The 18,700-nt window shown below is 42.6% G+C and overlaps 1 protein-coding gene across 4 annotated transcripts in view; it reads left to right on the top strand.

Annotated features, from left to right (window-relative positions):
- DOCK7 (dedicator of cytokinesis 7) overlaps positions 1-18,700 on the top strand; it is a 224,280-nt gene that overhangs the window by 178,734 nt on the left and 26,846 nt on the right. For all 4 annotated transcript variants that reach the window (XM_004588728.4, XM_058657374.1, XM_036494308.2 and 1 more), the window contains 7 exons: positions 3,802-3,898; positions 6,432-6,528; positions 8,077-8,211; positions 11,669-11,821; positions 16,464-16,622; positions 17,208-17,308; positions 18,332-18,524. In XM_004588728.4, the coding sequence (XP_004588785.3) occupies positions 3,802-3,898; positions 6,432-6,528; positions 8,077-8,211; positions 11,669-11,821; positions 16,464-16,622; positions 17,208-17,308; positions 18,332-18,524 (935 nt within the window). The remainder of the gene's footprint in view (positions 1-3,801; positions 3,899-6,431; positions 6,529-8,076; positions 8,212-11,668; positions 11,822-16,463; positions 16,623-17,207; positions 17,309-18,331; positions 18,525-18,700) is intronic.

Here is an 18,700-nt window from a genome sequence, read left to right as displayed (position 1 = left end):
CCCAAAATCCAATGAATAATTGTACTCACCTTATAGATTAAGAAAGTAAAGCTCAAAGAGGCGGGTAATTGAGATCATAGTCTGGAGCTTCCTCATTTTTTGACATCTCTTTCTGATGTTCACTTCTGGGAACAGCGGAATTAACAACATGCCAGTTAGGTATTGAAACGTGTATCCTCAAGACAGCCATCATTGTTTGAGTAGAAAAATTCAAGTTTTTGGGCCCGGCACAGTAGCCTAAAGCCTAAAGTCCTTAGCTTGCATGCTCTGAGGTCCTAAATGGGTGCCAGTTCCTGTCCTGGCTGCCCCACTTCCTTCCATCTCCCTGTTGGTAACCTGGGAAAGCAGTCGAGAACGGCCCAAAGTCTTGGGGCCCTGCACCTGCTGAGAGACCCAGAAGAAACTCCTGGGTCCTGGTTCATCCCCAGCCATTGCGGCCACTTAGGAAATGAACCAATGGATAGAAGATCTTTCTGTCTCTCCTTTTCTCTATAAATCTGACTTTCCAATAAAAATAAATCTTTTTAAAAAAAAGAGTTTGGGGGGCCCCTTCCCCGAGCCCGCCTCGGCCCGGAACTGGACCTCTGGGCGCCTGGGGCGCCCCACTGCACCCCAGGAGCCCCAGGCCCGCCTGGATGGTTCGAGTTGTCGCACTTTCCGGGGATCACCCTCCGGCCCCGCAGAGGCGGCCTGTGGTCCCCTGTCATTCCGCCACCGTCCCACCATTCGGACGTGGCCACATGGGGTGGGGGGAGGGGCGGTATAAAGGGCCGCTGGAACTCGAGAAGACACCCCGCAGAGCATGAGGGAACCTGCCAGCCCTAGGCGCTGAGATGTGATCCTATCAGATTGAAATTCTGAGAAACCTCAGCCCAGAAATCCTGGCCTCCTGACAGTGATGTTTAAACTGCATTTTACTGCACCTGAGATACACTGGTTAACATCCACATGCATCCTGTCTTATCCCCTATTCCTTCTTTGAGACTCCTGGCATTTAAGAAGTGGGGAAAAATCCTGATAGATATCCCATTGGTTGTTTCTTTACACAGCATAATATTGTCACAAAGATGTGACATTTGAGGTGTGGCACTCCTTGGCATGGCGCAGTGCTACATTTAAAATATTAGCAAAACCCATGAAAGTAATTACAGGTGATGCCCTTCTGGTTCCCAAGGATTGACAGTTGAAGATCCTTAAATTGGGGAGATTTCAGGCAACTCTGAGTTCTGAAACCTCAGTCGCTTGAGTTTTGCCCAACTTTCTTTAGGGTTCTTATCCCAAGAAACATAGGTAGGAAGAAGACGATCACAGCTAGGAGAATGAGCAGAAGTGGGCATAGTGTGAAGCACAGCAGATGGCCGTGCCCAGGAGACCACCCCCCACCTTGCAGGGTTTCACCCAGGGTCCCCAGAGTCTGGCCAGAGCAGAGCACTTCCCTACTGTGCACGGTCCATGGAGGATGATGCCAGAAGAGCTGGCCAGCCCTGCTGAATCCTTCCGTTGGAGTGCTGCTGAGTTCATTTTGCACCTGAGAGCCACAGAACTCCAGGATCAAAGTCTCAAACTTCAACCTCGGGACCAGAGAGAGCCAATGAGGAGGGGCGATGATTTTGTTGGGAGATGAACTTCCAGTAAGGGCCTATTAGTAAAACATTCTCATTTGCCTCCCCCCCCAAAAAAAGTATTTGTTTTTCTTATGTTGGAAAAATTAAGCCATTGTAATTATTTATTTTTAAGTATTCAACATAGGTTAACCAATATTTACTTTTCCAATAAATATCTTAATATAGTCATACCTTTGGTTTTCTTAAAAAAAAAAATTTGTTAGAGAAATTTAAAAAGAGAGAAGGAAAAAATAGAGAAGGAAAGAAAGTAGAAGAAATATAGGTGTTTTGGGCCCGGCAGTGTGGCCTAGCGGCTAAGGTCCTTGCCTTGAAAGCCCCGGGATCCCATATGGGCGCCGGTTCTAATCCTGGCAGCTCCACTTCCCATCCAGCTCCCTGCTTGTGGCCTGGGAAAGCAGTCGAGGATGGCCCAAAGCTTTGGGACCCTGCACCCACGTGGGAGACCTGGAGAAGGTTCCAGGTTCCCGGCATTGGATCGGCACGCACCAGCCGTTGCGGCTCACATGGGGAGTGAATCATCGGACGGAAGATCTTCCTCTCTGTCTCCCCTCCTCTGTGTATATCTGACTTTGTAATAAAATGAATAAATCTTTAAAAAAAAAGAAATATAGGTGTTTTTTATAAGAAATAAAATTTATTTTAGTATGTCTTTCATTTCTATTTGAATTTTGAATTGTTTCAAGATTTATTTATTTTTTATTGAAAAGGCAGATTTACAGAGGGAAGGAGAGACAGAAAGATCTTCCATCTGCTGGTTCAATCCCCAGTGGCCGCAATGAGTGGAGCTGAGGCGATTCGAAGCCAGGAGCCAGGAGCTCTTCCGGGCCTCCGACATGGGTGCAGGGTCCCAAGGCTTTGGGCCGTCCTCCACTGCTTTCCCAGGCCACAGGCAGGATGGGAAGAGGAGCAGCTGGGAAACGAACTGGTGGCCATATGAAATTCCAGTGTGTTCAAGGCGAGGATTTAGCCACTGAGCCATTGCGCCCTGAAGTTTGAATTTTACTTTTGTTATTCATTAATGCTCCTGAGCAATATGAAGTCTCATCTGTTTCAAAAGAAGGTGTTAGTTTTCTAACTGAAAGCTTTAAACTATGACTGCTTACATTGTTTATGGTACACTTGTTTCTCTCTGCCCAGTTCCAATGCCTTCTCCACTTCTGATGTGTCAGTCGTTTCTGTTACTGCTGCTCATTTAAGGAACCCTGCCATTCGATGGGCCTTAAAACTTCGGAATCGCTGGAGAGAACCTTTTCTTTTTTATATTGTCTTAACCTTATTAAATCCATGGAAGTAGTTACTGTAGGAATTCTTTCAGTTTTGCATATTTATTAAACAAACTTTCAGCTCTAGGTATTTGCCAGACAACTGATTAGCCTGAACACAAAGGCTGGATAAAATACTGTTCTGTTCTTAACTAGCTTATACTTTCTGTGACAATCTGAGCTATGGAAAGGAACAAAGGAAGAGCTAGGGAGGTGTTGACGAGCCGGGGAGGGACTTCCTGAAGGGATGGTGCGTGATTGGCCAGTGAGCATTTCTGAGAGCAAGCAGGTGAAAGAGAAACAACCCATGTCTGGGTTCTTCTAAATCAAGAACATGTGCCTGGAGACTTTTAAAAGTTAATGGAAAACAGAATTAAAAGATACTTTTTAAAATATCAATAAACCTTTGAAATGCAGACAAATGAGAATTTCCAAAATGCTCACGAAATATACATGGTAAGAAAAAAATATACATGGGTTTCAAAATTCTGTGCACCAGAATACTTGTATCTTTTAATTTCATTTGTCCATAAACTCTCAAGAACCCTACACGGGTGCAACTGTATGTACTGATAGGGAATCATGAGGGGTGCAGAATAGCCACCAGGGGGCATTCTTCTGGGAAAGTGGCAGGAAATGAGGTCACGACACAAGGGCCTTAGGAACCCATGCGGGGTGTCATGACATTTACTTGTTTAGAAACGATGTATGTCACTTTTTTTTCAGAAATGATTTCAGTTAGCAAATATTTTCTTTTGTAATTAATGTGAAAAATATTTAATAAAAAAATACTGATTTCCCACATGAACTCAGATTGCAAGGTTGATACAATATTTTTGTATGTTTTCAAATATACATGTATGTGAACTGGTTGAAGTAACATTTTAAAAATAGTTTTAAAATTCATTTGACAGAGAGAAGTCCATCTGGAAGTGCCTTTGGAAGCCAAGAAAATCTAAGGTGGAGGAAAGATATGACTCACTGGCGTCAGAACACAGAGAAGCTTGACAAGTAATAATAATCTGTTGTTTATGTTACTTATGGGCTCGCTGGAGTAGAGGAATGAAGAATTTTTGTTTTATTTTATGCTTACTAGAAATTTAAATCTTGTAAAATGTTCAATTTTAAAATTTGAGAAGATTTAGGGGAATTTGTCAAGTGATAATAAATAGTGGAGAAGCATTCAGCAGCTATTTCCTGAGCATATTTTAGGTGTCAGATTGAACAGTCACAAGTGTTTCAAGAACTGGAAGCCTAGTTCTTGCCCTGGGGACCAGACACATTGACTGTCCCAACGACCCAGAACAACCTCAGCTGTGTCCAGGTGACTACAGGGAATCTCGCCCTGCTTGGAATAGCACTAAGTTGAGGCGCTACCATTTTGTAGTTATTGTAGCGCTCTAATAGCTTGACTGACCCGAAACCTCTTGATCATAAGGGGACCAGCTCATTCACTTTTGCCTAAAACTCTTGTGTGCTTAGCACTAATTGTTCCCAGTGTGCCTCCCTTGATCCTATCACAAGGCAAACCAGGATGGACAGCCACCTTGTCTTAGGAACTGTCTTCAGGCTGGGGCCAGTGCCGTAGCTTAATAGGCTAATCCTTTGCCTTTAAGCACCAGCATGCCTTATGGGTGCCAGTTTGTGTCCTGGCTGCTCTGCTTCTGATCCAGTTCCCTGTTTGTGGCCTGGGAAAGCAGAGGAGGATGTCCCAAGTCTTTGGGACCTAGAACCCATGTTGGAGACCTAGAAGAGGCCCCTGGTCTCTGGCTTTGGATCAGCTCAGCTCCAGCTGTTGCAGCCATTTGGGATGTGAACCAGTGGACTGAAAATCTCTGTCTCCCCTTCTCTTTGTAAATCTGGCTTCCCAGTAAAAATAAATAAATCTTTAAACAAATGAAAAGAACTGTCTTCAGGCCAAACCTCAAAAGAGTATCAGAAATAAATTACAAGAAATACTTTATCATTGGACAGTAAAATCCTGCCATGCAAGAAGCAGCAGCCTATGGGAGGCAGCAGAGAGGGACAGAGCAAGCCAGCAGCCCCAGTGCCACATCCACACGCCTTGGAATTACCCGGGTGAATGCAGTGTGTCTGTGCGAGCATTCTGATTACCCCAGGTGAACCCAGTGTAACTGGCTGAGCATTGGCATTACCTGGGCATATGCAGTGTGATTCAGTTCTTGTGAGCTTTGCCTGAGAGCTTTTTCTCATTCTCTTCCCCTGTCCAGGTCCATTTGTCTAATTGTTAGTCTAAGTGGTATTTAGTAATTACTGTATTGTGATGTTTCTGCATTTTTATAATATGTCCTCAGCTTTCTGAGATTTGAGGAAGTTTATATACCCTTTTTAGTGGTTGGTAACAAGGTTCAGACTTGCATATCTATAAATTTCAAACAGTTAGTATTTAATATGTCCTTGTATTTTTTTTTTTTAAGATTTATCTTATTTGAATTGAAAGGCAGCTGGGAGATGGGCAGGGAAAATGAAGATGCTCCATATAGCGAATTCGAATGATGTAAAGTCAACAGCCAGAAATCTGCCCTGGTCTCCATATAGGTGTCAGGGGCCCAGCCATTTGAGCCAGCTCCCCCCACTTTCCCAGGCACGTTAGCAGGGGTTGGAAATGGAGCAGCTGCAACTGCAGCCAGTGCTGCTATGGAATTCTGTGTGTGATTCCGGCATTCCAGGCTGCAGCTTACTTTCTGCCACAGCGCCGGTCTACTGTATGTCCCTGAACTTTCTGTTTGGTTTATCCATTGCTGCTCAAACAAAACTGTCAACCTTACCCACAAATCATGTATAGTCATGTGTAGTTATTTCTAAATTTCTTATTTTCATTAAATAGCACATAGAAATGTTAGCATTCACATAAACCTCTTTACTACATCAAATTTTTTTGCAATTTCTCCTCACTTTATTGACTTATAATAGACAAAATTATGCGGTTATAGCACACAGCATGTTTTAATATGCATATGCAATTGTGGAATGATGATCACGATTAATGTATCAATCAGCTCATTTATCTTGTTTTTTCAAATTAGTATGTTTCCAGTGAGTAATTCATTTAGACCATTATAGAGTTAAATAATATTATGAGCATATTTGTAGTGAAAATTTGGCGGAAATCAGATAAAACCTTAGAAAAAGAAGTGCCTTTGTACTGCTAAATTGAGAAACTTTAAAATGGTAAAATGAATATTTTGTATATATAGCACTCCTAAGTGCAAGCCCCTCTGGCGCCACCTAGTGGCACACCATTCAAAGTAAAATTGTGTTTGCTGCTTGTCTGAAAACTAACAGGTGTTTTGCTTTTAGTCATAGCATACTTTCAGTAACAGGATAAGATCATGTTTTTTGACAAATTCAACAAAACGTTTAAGAATATTTTTGATATGTGAAATACTGCTTTTATATCCTTGTAAATTTTTATTTAAATATTGAAGAGAGTTTTAAATTTTTTACTTCTCTGTACTTAAACCTGTTTTGGATTGTGGTTTATAAAAATATAAATATAATTTCTCATAATATTTTGTGTTAGGTCAAGAGCAGAGATTGAACATGAAGCACTGATTGATGGAAACCTAGCTACTGAGGCAAATCTGATTATTTTGGACACATTGGAGATTGTCGTCCAGGTAAAAACATAAAGACAGATTTAAAGTACAGTTTCGATAAATTGGGCTTGGGCAAATGATTTCTTGGGCCATAGTGTTACATGCAAATAGTGGTAGTTCCTGAAAGCTTAGTTCCAAATGTTACGTGACTTTGCCATCACAAATTGTGTCTATTCCTGAAGCTTTGGCTCTCTGCTCTGAGGATGGTTATATAATCCGTGTTTCATTGTCGCTCACCTCCAAGGCCACTCTGACATTTCTGAATGTTCCCTGAGTGCTATTAGTCCCGCCATCAGACTATTCAAAATGCCCGCGTAGTCACAGCTGCGTTTAATAAGCTGGGTCAGTGTCTTCTGCATGCCGTAGCAGTAGTCTCCTGTGTGTGGTCGCCACATTCGGTCTTAACAAAAGCCCCTGCGGAGAGTGTTATCCGGTTGATAACAGCAGGATTAAACTAACTGATTTAGTTTTTCCTGTGTCAGTCCCAAGGACTTCACAAGTATTGTATCATTTGAGTCTCACAGGGAACTCATATGGTTGAACTACCAGTAACCTCTACCCCTCATGAAGATGAGAATGCACTAGCACAGAGAAATTAAATCATTTCCCATGATCACATGACTAGTAAATTGAAGAACCAGAATTTAAATCAATTACCATCATCTCTCAGTTGTTTAGTAAATATGAGAATACATGAAGAGTTGGATAAAAGTACACTGATTTCTGAAAAATTATTAGGAAGTTAATGCATAGTTTTTAGTATACACATTTTCCTTGAAGAGCCTTCCTGCGTCTAACGCCTCCCATTCTTTTTCCATCAGAGCCAGCATTTTTGTCAGGTTCTTATTTCAAAGCTGTCACACTGGCCCCCTGCTTTGGGATGCTCTCTGCTCTTTTTCTGATCCACTGTCTGCACATTGGAGAGCTGCTACTTCTTCAAATATCATCCATTATCTTGATTTTTAAAAATCTAAAATATAAAAATGTATTATTTTTTCATTGTCTAAAGAAAAAAGATGTAGAAAACCCTTGATACTTTGATCCTCTGCTCTAAGCTGAATGTGAGCCGCCCGCCGGAGGCCATGGCTGCTTGGTCAGCACAGCTGCCTTTGTGTGGGTAGGAGGAGCCAGGGCTGCCGAGGGGTTCTCAGGCCTGTTGCTGAAGGTTCAGCCTTCTCTGTGTGTTTCTTTGAATAGTCCCCAGTTGGAATTTGGGGTTTCTGTTCTTGAGGCGGAAGGGTGCAGCCAGCCTTGTCCAGCACGGCGGGCAGGGCTCCAGCCTGCAGCCTGGCCTCCAGTCGTCTTCTGTGGCCCTCAAGACCATGTGGCTTTATTAAACCCTTCATGCTTTCTTGCAATTTTATCCTTGCTCTTTTTTTTTTCTTACTTTATTCTTTTTACCCCTTTTCTTCTCTTACCCAAATCCAACTCAGATTCTTCTACTTGAAGTCCTTCTATCTAGATTGTCTCATTGTCTTACCTTTCAGAAGTGCATTGATGTGTAATCCACCTTCCTAACCAAACTGCAGGTCCCCATCACTGTTTTATTTATTTGCTTTTCAATTGTAGACAGTGTCTGTAACGGAGTCCAAAGAAAGCATCCTTGGCGGAGTGCTGAAGGTCCTGCTGCACAGCATGGCCTGTAACCAAAGTGCAGTCTACCTGCAGCATTGTTTCGCCACACAAAGAGCCCTGGTTTCAAAGGTAGGCTATGTTGTACCTGGTGTCACCAAATTTTGCTTTCTCTATTCACATTATCTGAGCATTTGACACATTCATTGTTAATATGTATAGTTTATGTTTAAGCAATGAGCCGAGACCCTTAATTGTTCTTTTCTTTCTACTTATGCCTGCCTTTTGGAATTTCTCATTTATTTGGATCATCTTTAATCAGTTCCAGTAGTTTAAAAAATAGCGGTTTTGATGTGAAGACAGGCCTGAAATTAATAACTCATCTATGGGCCTTGGGACCGGCACTGTGGCATAGGGAAGGAAGCTGCCTCCTGAAAACACTGTCATTCCCTGTGGCCATTGTTTCAGGTCCCAGCTGCTCTATTCCCTCTCCAGGTCTTTGCTAATGTGCCTATGAAAGTAGCAGAAGTTGGCCCAAGTGTCTGAACCACTGCCGCCCGCGTTGGAGACCCACGTGGAGTCCCCAGCTCCTAGTATCGGCCTGGCCCAGCCCCAGATGTCATGGTCATTCAGGGAGTGTACCAGCAGATGAAAGATCTCTCTTTATCTCTTTATCTCTCTCTATCTCTCTTTATCTCTTTATCTCCATCTCTCCCTCTCCGTTCTCTCTTGTTCTCCTCTCATTTTTCTCTGTCTCTAGCTCTACCTTTCAAATCAGTAAATAAATCCTTAAAAATATATATGGAATGTGTCTTGTTTTCATCTTCTTCTGTCCTTTTTCTTCCTTTCATTCATTTTTTTTTTTTAATGTGATGGCAGAGAGATATAGACAGAGATCTTCCATCTGCTGGGTTACTCCCCGAATGGCTGCAACAGCTGGAGCTGGGCCACGCCAAAGCCCAGATTTCCATCTGGGTCTCCAAAGTGGGTGTCAGGGACCCTAGTACTTGATTTGCTGCCTCCCACCCCCAGGTTGTACGTGAGTGGGAAGATGGACTTCGAAGCAGAATTGTGCAGAGCCAGGCACCTGCTCGGCTGGGCAGCCTAGACAGCATCTCAATCACTGCAACAAACACCTGCTCCTGTTTGTTCCTTTTAAATTCAGTTTGTCAAAATTCAGTGTTAAAGAAATTCAACTAACTTATCCTATTGTGAGCAGAAAGGAGATATTTTTATTTGTTCAGGTGCTTTGTTATGCCCTGGAAATGTATGTGTTCTTGAAATTTGAAGGTAACTATTCCATTTTAGTCATTGTAGAACACAAAATGCAGAAATTTAAATTGATAAAATTTAGTCAGAGAACAGGGTGAAGTGCTACCCAGAGATCAAGCAAAAGGAAGAAACGAGAAAGCTCATTGGGTGTTGTGGGCTGCCTGGGCAGCAGCGGCCAATCACAATTCAGAACTTTCTGGCCAGGCAGAAGTCCAAGTGTGTTTGGCCTGGCTGACCCGTCAGAGCCCCCACATGCTCTTCTGGACTCACCCAGCAGCTTCCCCAGGGGATTCTGGTCTGTGGCAAGCAGACAGTCACCAGTAGCCTGGAGAGATCCTGGCCCACAGAGAGTACCTCGAGCCTGAGCTGGTAGATGAGGAATCCCAGATCCCTGAGTCTGAGCCCTGTGGCCAGGCTTGGAGCAGGAGCTGCACCTGGGGACTCAGAGTGACCACTCTGACCAACTGCTCAGAGCACGACTCTGGGCTGCACGGCTGCACAGCTGCATGGCTGCATTCTGCTCCCCGGCCTCTCCCCATCCCTCAGTCTGCCTTAGGTGCACTCTATTAACCATCTACAGCTGGACAGCACCTGCCCATTTCCTCTCCCCCTTCCAGTTGCTTCCAGGCCTGGACATGACTGGCTGTTGCCTCCAGCCCTTGCTGAGGGTGATGCAGCCACAGGCACCTGAGCATTGACCTAGGGGCCCAAGCCCTGGCTTTGGTCTGTGAAGGAGCCTAAGATGGTGTCGCCTAGGTTTTGGTGATGTTGGAGGAAGACTCCCCAGCACACCACTACCATTCCTTTATGCTTCTGGCTTAGAGCTCTGCACCATGGTCAGTTTCTAAATAGTTAGCAGTGTAACTTTTTGTCCAATAAAGAAAGGGGGGGACCATGAAAAAATAAATTTAACCAGAAAAAATAACTTTCATACATTTGTTTGTAATAATGAAATATCACAAGGTCAAGCTAATAGCTAATAAAGTGGTATAACCAATTTTTTAAATAAAAGATTAATTGATTTGAAAGGCAGGATTACTGGAGTGGAATTGGGGATCATAAGGAGAAGGTATTTTCCACCTACTGGTTTACTCCTCAAATGGCCACAAAGGCAGGGACTGGAACAGTCCAAAACCAGGCGCCTGCAGTGCTTTTCCGGTCTCCCACGTGGGTAATGGACCCAAGTATCCATTTTTTGATGCCTTCCCGGATGGATTATCAGGGAGCTGGATCAGAAATGGAGCAGGCAGAACTTGAACTGGCACTTAAATGGGATCCCAGCGTCGCAAACAGCAGCTTAACCAACTGTGCCACAGCACTAGCCTTAACATAACTGTTTTGTCTGTCTGTTTGTTTGTTTCTTTCTTCCTTCCTTCCTTCCTTCCTTCCTTCCTTCCTTCCTTCCTTCTTTCCTCTGTCCCTCCCTCCCTTCCTTCTATTCTTTCTTAAGATTTATTTATATTTACTGGAAAGTTAAGTTTGAGTTACACAAAGAGAGAAACACAGAAATGAAGATCTTCCATCTGTTGGTTCACTCCCCACATGGCCACAATGGCCAGACCTCAGCTCATCTGTATGCAGGAACCAGGCACCTCTTTGGGTTTCCCATGTGGGTCTAGGGTCCCAAGGCTTTGGGCCAACCTCGGCTGCTTTCCCAGGCCACAAACTGGGAGCTGGATGGGGAGTGGAGCAGCCAGAGTACAAACTGGCACCCATTTGGGATCCCAGTGCTTGCAAGGTGAGTATTTAGCCAACTGAGCCATCACACCGAGACTGGTTTTCAAACCTAGTCTATCTGACCCTACGATGTACCCTGTTAACCATTAGTGAGTATTGTACCTTAATAATTCTTTTATTCTTTCTTTTTTTTAAAAGAAATTTATTTATTTTAATTGAAAGTTGAAGAGAGGGAAGGAAAAACAGAGACCTTTCATCTAATGGTTCACTCCCTAAATGGCCACCATAGCCAGAGCTGAGCCAATCTGAAGTCAGGAGCTTGAAGCCTGGAGCTTTTCCAGGTCACCCATGTGGGTGTAAGGATGCAGGGACTTGGGCCATCCTTAGCTGCTTTCCCAGGCCATTAGCAGGGTGCTGAATTAGAAATGGAGCATCAGGGACTGAACCAGCGCCCGTATGGAATGCTCACACCACAAGCAGAGGATTCCTTTGCTGACCCCTGTTGTTGTTGTTGTTGTTGTTGTTTTTCAGTGTCTAAGCCCTTTTAATGCCTCTTCTATTCAGGTCATATTGACATGTCTCTGGAACTTTTGCTGTCTAAGTCCAGTGCGTGTGTTGTGATTGGTTTTGTTTTTTACAGTTCCCTGAGCTGCTGTTTGAAGAAGAGACAGAGCAGTGTGCTGACCTGTGCCTGCGGCTTCTGCGGCACTGCAGCAGCAGCATCAGTACGATCCGCTCACATGCCAGCGCCTCCCTCTACCTCCTGATGAGGCAGAACTTTGAAATTGGAAATGTGAGTAGCTTGCCTGCAGAGCCTTCTGAATTCTTGGCAAAGAACTTAAGCAGATAGCTGTTAAAGCTCTGGGGATCAGCGGGGAAATTGCTGTTGTGTCTGATCTTCTATTCCCTCGATAATTCTTATCCCATGGATAGCTTTCAGAAATCCAAATTTCTACTTTTGCTTTCCATACATTAAAAAAAGAAAACAAACCAAAAAACAGATTTACACTATAAATGCACATTGGCAAGTTTTGTTTTCTCTAAGTAAAAGATACTGAAAGTTAAGTATCTTGGCTGAATGTTGTATGGTTACGTGTCATAACGTTTTAAAAAATTTAATTTGTGACTTAAGATTTAAAAAAAAAGATTATTTTTATTGGAAAGTCAGATTTCTAGAGAGGAGAGATAGAAAGATCTCTTTCTGCTGGCTTACTCCCCAAGTGGCCATAATGGCTGGAGCTGAGTCAATCCAAAGCCAGGAGCCCAGAGTCTCTTAGGGCTCCCATGTGGGTGCAGGGTCCCAAGGCTTTGGGTGTCCTCAGCTCGCTCCCAGGCTGAAAGGGAAGCGGAGCAGCCTGTACGTGAACTGGTGCCCATATGGGATCCCGATGCATGTAAGGCAAGGACTTTAGCCACTAGGCTACCACGCCAGCCACTGACTTAAACTTTTTATTAGATATTCATATATTGTATTTTCCTAAGTATTTAATTCATTTATTTTTAAACCATGGATTTCTTTAATCGCTGCTTTTAGGATCTATTTTGGTTCTGGTATGTAGCAATTTTGCAATTTCATGTTTTATTTTCTTTTTATCTCAAAAGACTTGACAACCTCCTGTTTCAAAACTTTGATATTAATCTTTAGTTTTAGTACATTATTGTCACATAATGTATATAGCATTTTTCTCTTATATATTGTTGTGAGAGTATGTGTCTTTTGTGTTTTCAAATGTATGATTAGATATTATGAATGTTCCAAAGCACTTAAGAAAAAGGCATTTCTGTTCAAAATATTAAGTATATGCAATATCAAACAAATGCATGAGTATGATATTCTGTTTTTCTATATCCTTGTTTATTTTGATCCACTTAGGTACTAATAGAGGTGCATTAAAGCTTCATATGTGTTTTTCAATTTCTTTAGCTCTTATTTGGTACATTAATTTTCATAACTATTTTATATTTTCATTGTAGATTTCATATCAAGTATTCTTTATTTTTTACCTACCATTATTTTATTTTCCTTTTTAACACTTAAATTTTCATATCATTTGTGGTTTTATTTAATAGTTATCATCAGAGTTTTAAAAAGATGTTCTGCCAGCTCACTTTTTAAAGACGATTTATTTATTTTTATGTGAAAGGTAGATTTGACAGAGAGAGGTCTTCCATCCACTGGTTCACTCCCCAAATGACCTCAACCACTGGAGCTAAGCCGATGCAAAGCCAAGGAGCCAGGAGCTTTTTTAGGGTCTTCCACATGAGTGCAGAGTCCCAAGGCTTGAGTCCTTCGCTGCTTTCCAGGCTATAAATAGAGAACTGTGTCAGAAACGGAGCAGCTAGAACATGAACAGGTGCCCAAATAGTAATGCTGGTGCCACAGGCAGAGGCTTCGCCTTTGCGCCGTGGCACTGGCCCCACCACCAGAATATTTTAAGGAGAGGAATGATATATTCAAATTGGCATCTTGCTGAAATTTCTCACTTGTTATAGGGAAAATAGACTTCAAGGATAAAACAAAAAGGCAGGGGGATTGATTAGGAATGAAAAAAATGGGCCGGGTGTGCCACCTAGAATGTGAGACAGTAGCGAGTGCCAGAGCATGCGCTGTAGGCCAGGCCCAGAGGACCAGCACCCCGAAGCCCACGACCTGATGACCGGGCAATGATGCTGCTGCTGCTGCTGCTGGCACTGAGGACCACCGTGGGACCAGCTGGGCAGCAGGTGACTTGGGTCCAGGTGTACCAGCAGATGATGAATTTGGAGGAACTTCCCTGAAGAAATGCCATATGGTCCAAGAACAGATATGTCCTGGCTATTGCCACCTCAGGCAAGTAGGGATTGATGACAGTGTTTCCCTGCGAATCGGGCGTGTTCTGACCCAGGACAAGAAGTACATCTTCACCAGTGACACCATGACAGCAGGAGAGCACAGACTGCGCCATGGTGCCAGGGCCCGTGCAATGCAGTGGGCTTCCACTATTGATGTGGCAGCCAACATGCTTGCCCTCTACTGGCAGGAAACATATAGGAGCCAGATGAGCCCATTTTAGAATTCAGCTTAACTTGCAGTGAGCTGCACATCCCATTACTAGATCAAAAACTAAATAGCTTTGTAGCAGTGAGCGTCACCATCCCTCCTCGGGCATTCTGGTCGTAGCATGCGCAGACAGAGATCATTGAGATGTGTTTACTAGGCTCTGGAACATTCATGGTCACACACCTGCTACAAGATAGACATCATAGGTTGCGTTTAACACTAAGGTCTGCAGAGAGAGACCATGTGGGTAACATCACTGTGATCAACTAGCAGATGGAGTAGCCCCCATGACCTGGTCTCTGGACACTGTCAATGGGAGGATGGTCCTGCCTCTTGATGAGAGCCTGACTGAAGCATTAGGAATCCAATCAAAATACACTTCATTGCAAAAAGACACTTTACTGAAGTCAGTGTTTGGCGGTGCCATCTGCCGCATGTACCGGTTCCCAACCGCCGGTGGCAACCACCTGCGGATCCTGGAGCAGTTGGTGGAGCATGTGCTTTTCTGCATGTACCCCAGCAGTTGGTGAAGCTGCTGCTACAAGAAAATGAGGCAAGAGTGTGTGAGCTGGAGGAGCTAGGGGAGCTAGCTGGGAGAGCCTGGGAGAGCCTGTCGCACCAGATTGTCACCCAATAGCAGACCATCATCCTAACATACCAGGAGAACCTGACCGGCCTCCATCAGGGCAAAGGCCCTTCCTTTTTTTTTTTTGCAAAACAATTGGAAAACATTTATTATACTGAAATGTATACATCTTACTATTTTAAAAAGTAGCAAATTTGCTGGTGCCATTAATTTATTGAACCTGTTTCACTGGGACAGACTCACGTTCAATGCCGTCAGTGTCATTTCAGGTTGAATGAGCTTGTGTTTTTACCCGCCACTCCTAAAGCCTGATTAGAAATTCAAAGTAGCACACAGCATTATATGCCATTTATTGTTCCCTGAATCATGAGACCCAAGAAGCAATGCTAAATAGACGAGCAAAACTCTAAAAGAAGTAGGAGAAGCTCACTTCATTCCCAAGCAACTGGCAAAGAAACACGTGGTGATGCCGACGTGGAGGGAGAAAGGCAAGCACTCCTCCCCAGGGGGATGGTGGGGACAGGACGACAGGAGGGGACACGGTGCTTCCCTGCAGCCCATCAGGAACGCCCTTTACCAATACAGCAAGGAGTTGCTTTACCCGCTGAAGTAGTTTGTCTTCTGGGAGATTTCAAACTCAAACTACTTTCTTCCACCTGAACAAAAATGAGGACCAACTAGCAGGTTACGAGCCAAGACCTAGACAAATGGACAGAGATGCTACAGTGAAAGTGGGGGCAGAAAACCAGAGCCCCCACTGTGCGCCCCCACAGGCCTCCAAGCTGCTTTCTCATGAATCCTGGGAAGGCTCTGGGGTGAAACAGACTAGAAGAATGAGGAAATGCTAAGTTCCCTTGACATGTAGGCCAGCAGAGAAGCATTTGGTTTTACAAAAGAGGCACTCTTTTTATAGAAAAGCTAGTACATGTATAAAAAGCCCCTAGCCGTCCCCAGAAGGTGTATCCATGATTGTGCTGCAGCTCGAAGGCCCTTCCTTTAAAGCAAGCAGTTTGAAAGCTGATGAAAAGTTGGAATTTGTTCCCACAAACTTACACATACAAAGGGTGAGAGTTCCATCTTTCGTCTGGAAGCAGGGATGCATGTTGCATTATACCCCCACATCTGGATATGGTAGACCCCAGTACTCCATCATTGTACATTTCCATAATTGAGAAGCCATGAAACAAGGTCAACTACTGGTATGCGTTAGAACAACCACCTCAACAACAATGACAACAACAACAAATTACAGCTCCATGAAAAAACAGACGAAAGATGGATTCCCAATGAAACTGTTGGACAAGTGTAGACAATGGGATGCTGGACTGTCTGACTTTGTACCCGCAATGTTGGGGTACACTTAAATAAGAGACTGATGGAATTATAATTCCTTATGAAGGATTATGCGACTGTAGTAAAAGGGTTGTGCTGACAGCTGCTGCAGGCCCAAATTCTTGGCCCCCTGGACCCACATGATAGACTCAGAAGAGATTTCTGGCTCCTGTCTTTGGATCAACCTAGCTCCTGCCTTTGCAGCCATTTTGGGAGTTGAACCAGTGGATAAAAGATCTCTGTTTCTCCTTTTAACTGTGTTCCCTCTAAAACTAAAACAGCCTAAAAAAGAAAGCAAAACCCCTCTTTGGTAGCAAATTATTCACAGCAAAATTGTGAATTTTATATTATCATTTCAATAATGCGTATTTTGTTACTTTCAAAAATATTTTACTCAGGATGGCATCCTTTGTTAGATATCAGTTTTCTGTCAACTTTCCTATATGCAACACTGACCCTACAGTTTCTCTGTTACAGAACTTTGCCAGGGTTAAAATGCAGGTGACCATGTCCCTGTCCTCCTTGGTGGGCACATCTCAGAATTTTAACGAAGAATTCTTAAGACGTTCTCTGAAGACTATATTGACATATGCCGAAGAAGATTTAGAACTGAGAGAAACAACATTTCCTGATCAGGTCAGAAATGTTACTTTCTAGATCACTAATTGAAATAATCTGTTTAAATAGGCAATTAAATTAAACATTTTAAATAAATGTTAAGTTAAACATTGGTTTTTGCTGAAGGATCCTTTATTTCTCTTTCATCCTACATATCATTTACCTTAGGTAGGATCTTTTTGTTGTTGTTGTTGTTTTATTAAGCTATCATTCCTTTTCACAATTATATCTAAGTTGGGATATTTGTACAAGTCTAAGTAGACTTAGGCATTATGGACAAATCTTTGTGCTGAAATGTTATTCCTCCTGTTTAATCAAACAGTAACTTGCCTTTGAAAACTAAAGTTTTTATAGACTTTATTATTGTAAAATAAAACTTATAAAAGTTTCCTTTTGTGTCATGTGTACGTATGTATTTGTATATTTTTCTGTATTTTTATTGCTATTTAATGTTCTTATTTCTGAGACAAACTGGAAAAAAGCAGCATTGTCTACTTAAGAATAGATAAAATTCATTAATCTTCAGATGTATCTCCTACATTAATTTAGTGATTGTAAATTAATGATGACTATAGGACATTTTTCATGTGATTTTTTCTGAAGGTCCAAGATTTGGTATTTAATCTCCATATGATCCTTTCTGACACTGTTAAAATGAAGGAGCATCAAGAAGATCCGGAGATGTTGATTGATCTGATGTACAGGTATCATTTGTTTGATTTGCTCATGTTTAGTAAGTCACGGGCATTATCAGATGAAAAAATAAACATAGGAAAGTTATCTGAGTGTTTCTCTAGTGGTAGATTTGGTGGTCAAAATGAACCTTTTCTAAATTGCATTCAAATTGTATATAACTGTTCAGTGTATTTATTGTTTTTCAAAAACAGGATATTTCAAAGCAGTCATGAAGCAATCACTTTGGTATCCTGAGCCCCAGATTCCCTGGTAAAGGAAAGGCCCAAGCCTTACGTAAATATAAACTGGACTTGAAGGGCAGGCATTTGGTACAGTAGTTAGGCTACCACTTGAAACAGCGAATTAGTGTCACTTAGTTCAAGTCTGATTCTGCTTTCCATTGCAGCTTCCTGCTTACGCACACCCTACAAAGCATCAGGGTGGCCAAAGGGGCCGACTACTCACATGGGAGATCTGTAATGAGTTCCAGGTCCCCCAGCTTCAGCCTGGTTCATCCCTGGCTGTTGCAGGCATCTTGGGAGTCAGTGAGCAAACTGAAGATACCCTTTTTTTGTCCCTTTCAAGTATATTAAGTTTTGAAACATTTTAAAAATCAGCCTTTTAAGAAAAAAAATGCACTATTTGGATGTTTTACAATTATTAGTTATTCTGATTTTTAAACATGGTTATATTCAAAGGATAACATTTCTAGGGACACATTTGAGAAATATCTTAATTTCTATTACATCTCAAGAGATGTAATAGTAAAACCTCAGAATTGCTTTTTGTCACATGTTCTTTTTGTATAATTTTGAAGTTTTTAAAGTAATTTTACCCTCTGTAGAACAAACGTGAGGTAATCGAAAACACCTTTTATAAATTCGGTTTTCATTGATTTTTAAACTACTATGTTAATGTAACATGAGCTACAGTTATTTCTCCAAGCAAATGCAACAACATTTTCCTACCATTTAAAAACGTAGTGGGCTGTCGAAACTCCCTCTTAGCTTGAGAAGTATATGCTAATTAAAAAGAATTTCTGTTCTGCTTAGAATTGCCAAGGGTTACCAGACCTCTCCAGACTTGCGGTTAACCTGGCTACAGAACATGGCTGGCAAACACTCGGAGCGCAGCAATCATGCCGAAGCTGCCCAATGCCTCGTCCACTCAGCAGCACTTGTGGCTGAGTATTTGAGCATGCTGGAGGACCGGAAATACCTGCCTGTAGGATGCGTAACATTTCAGGTAGGAGTCCGCAAGGCACACATTCCGTCAAGGTAGGATCTTTCTTGGTTTTGACTTTTCCTCACTAGTGTTTAGATTATTTATCTGTAAGGAACACCTAGACACCTAAGCTTGTGTGTCAGAGGGTTAATTAACATTTCAGGGCCCGGCGGCGTGGCCTAGCGGCTAAAGTCCTC

This window comes from Ochotona princeps, chromosome 2 (genome assembly GCF_030435755.1).
Source record: "Ochotona princeps isolate mOchPri1 chromosome 2, mOchPri1.hap1, whole genome shotgun sequence".
Classification (NCBI taxonomy): Eukaryota; Metazoa; Chordata; class Mammalia; order Lagomorpha; family Ochotonidae; genus Ochotona; species Ochotona princeps.
This window is presented reverse-complemented; position numbering and strand designations above follow the sequence as displayed.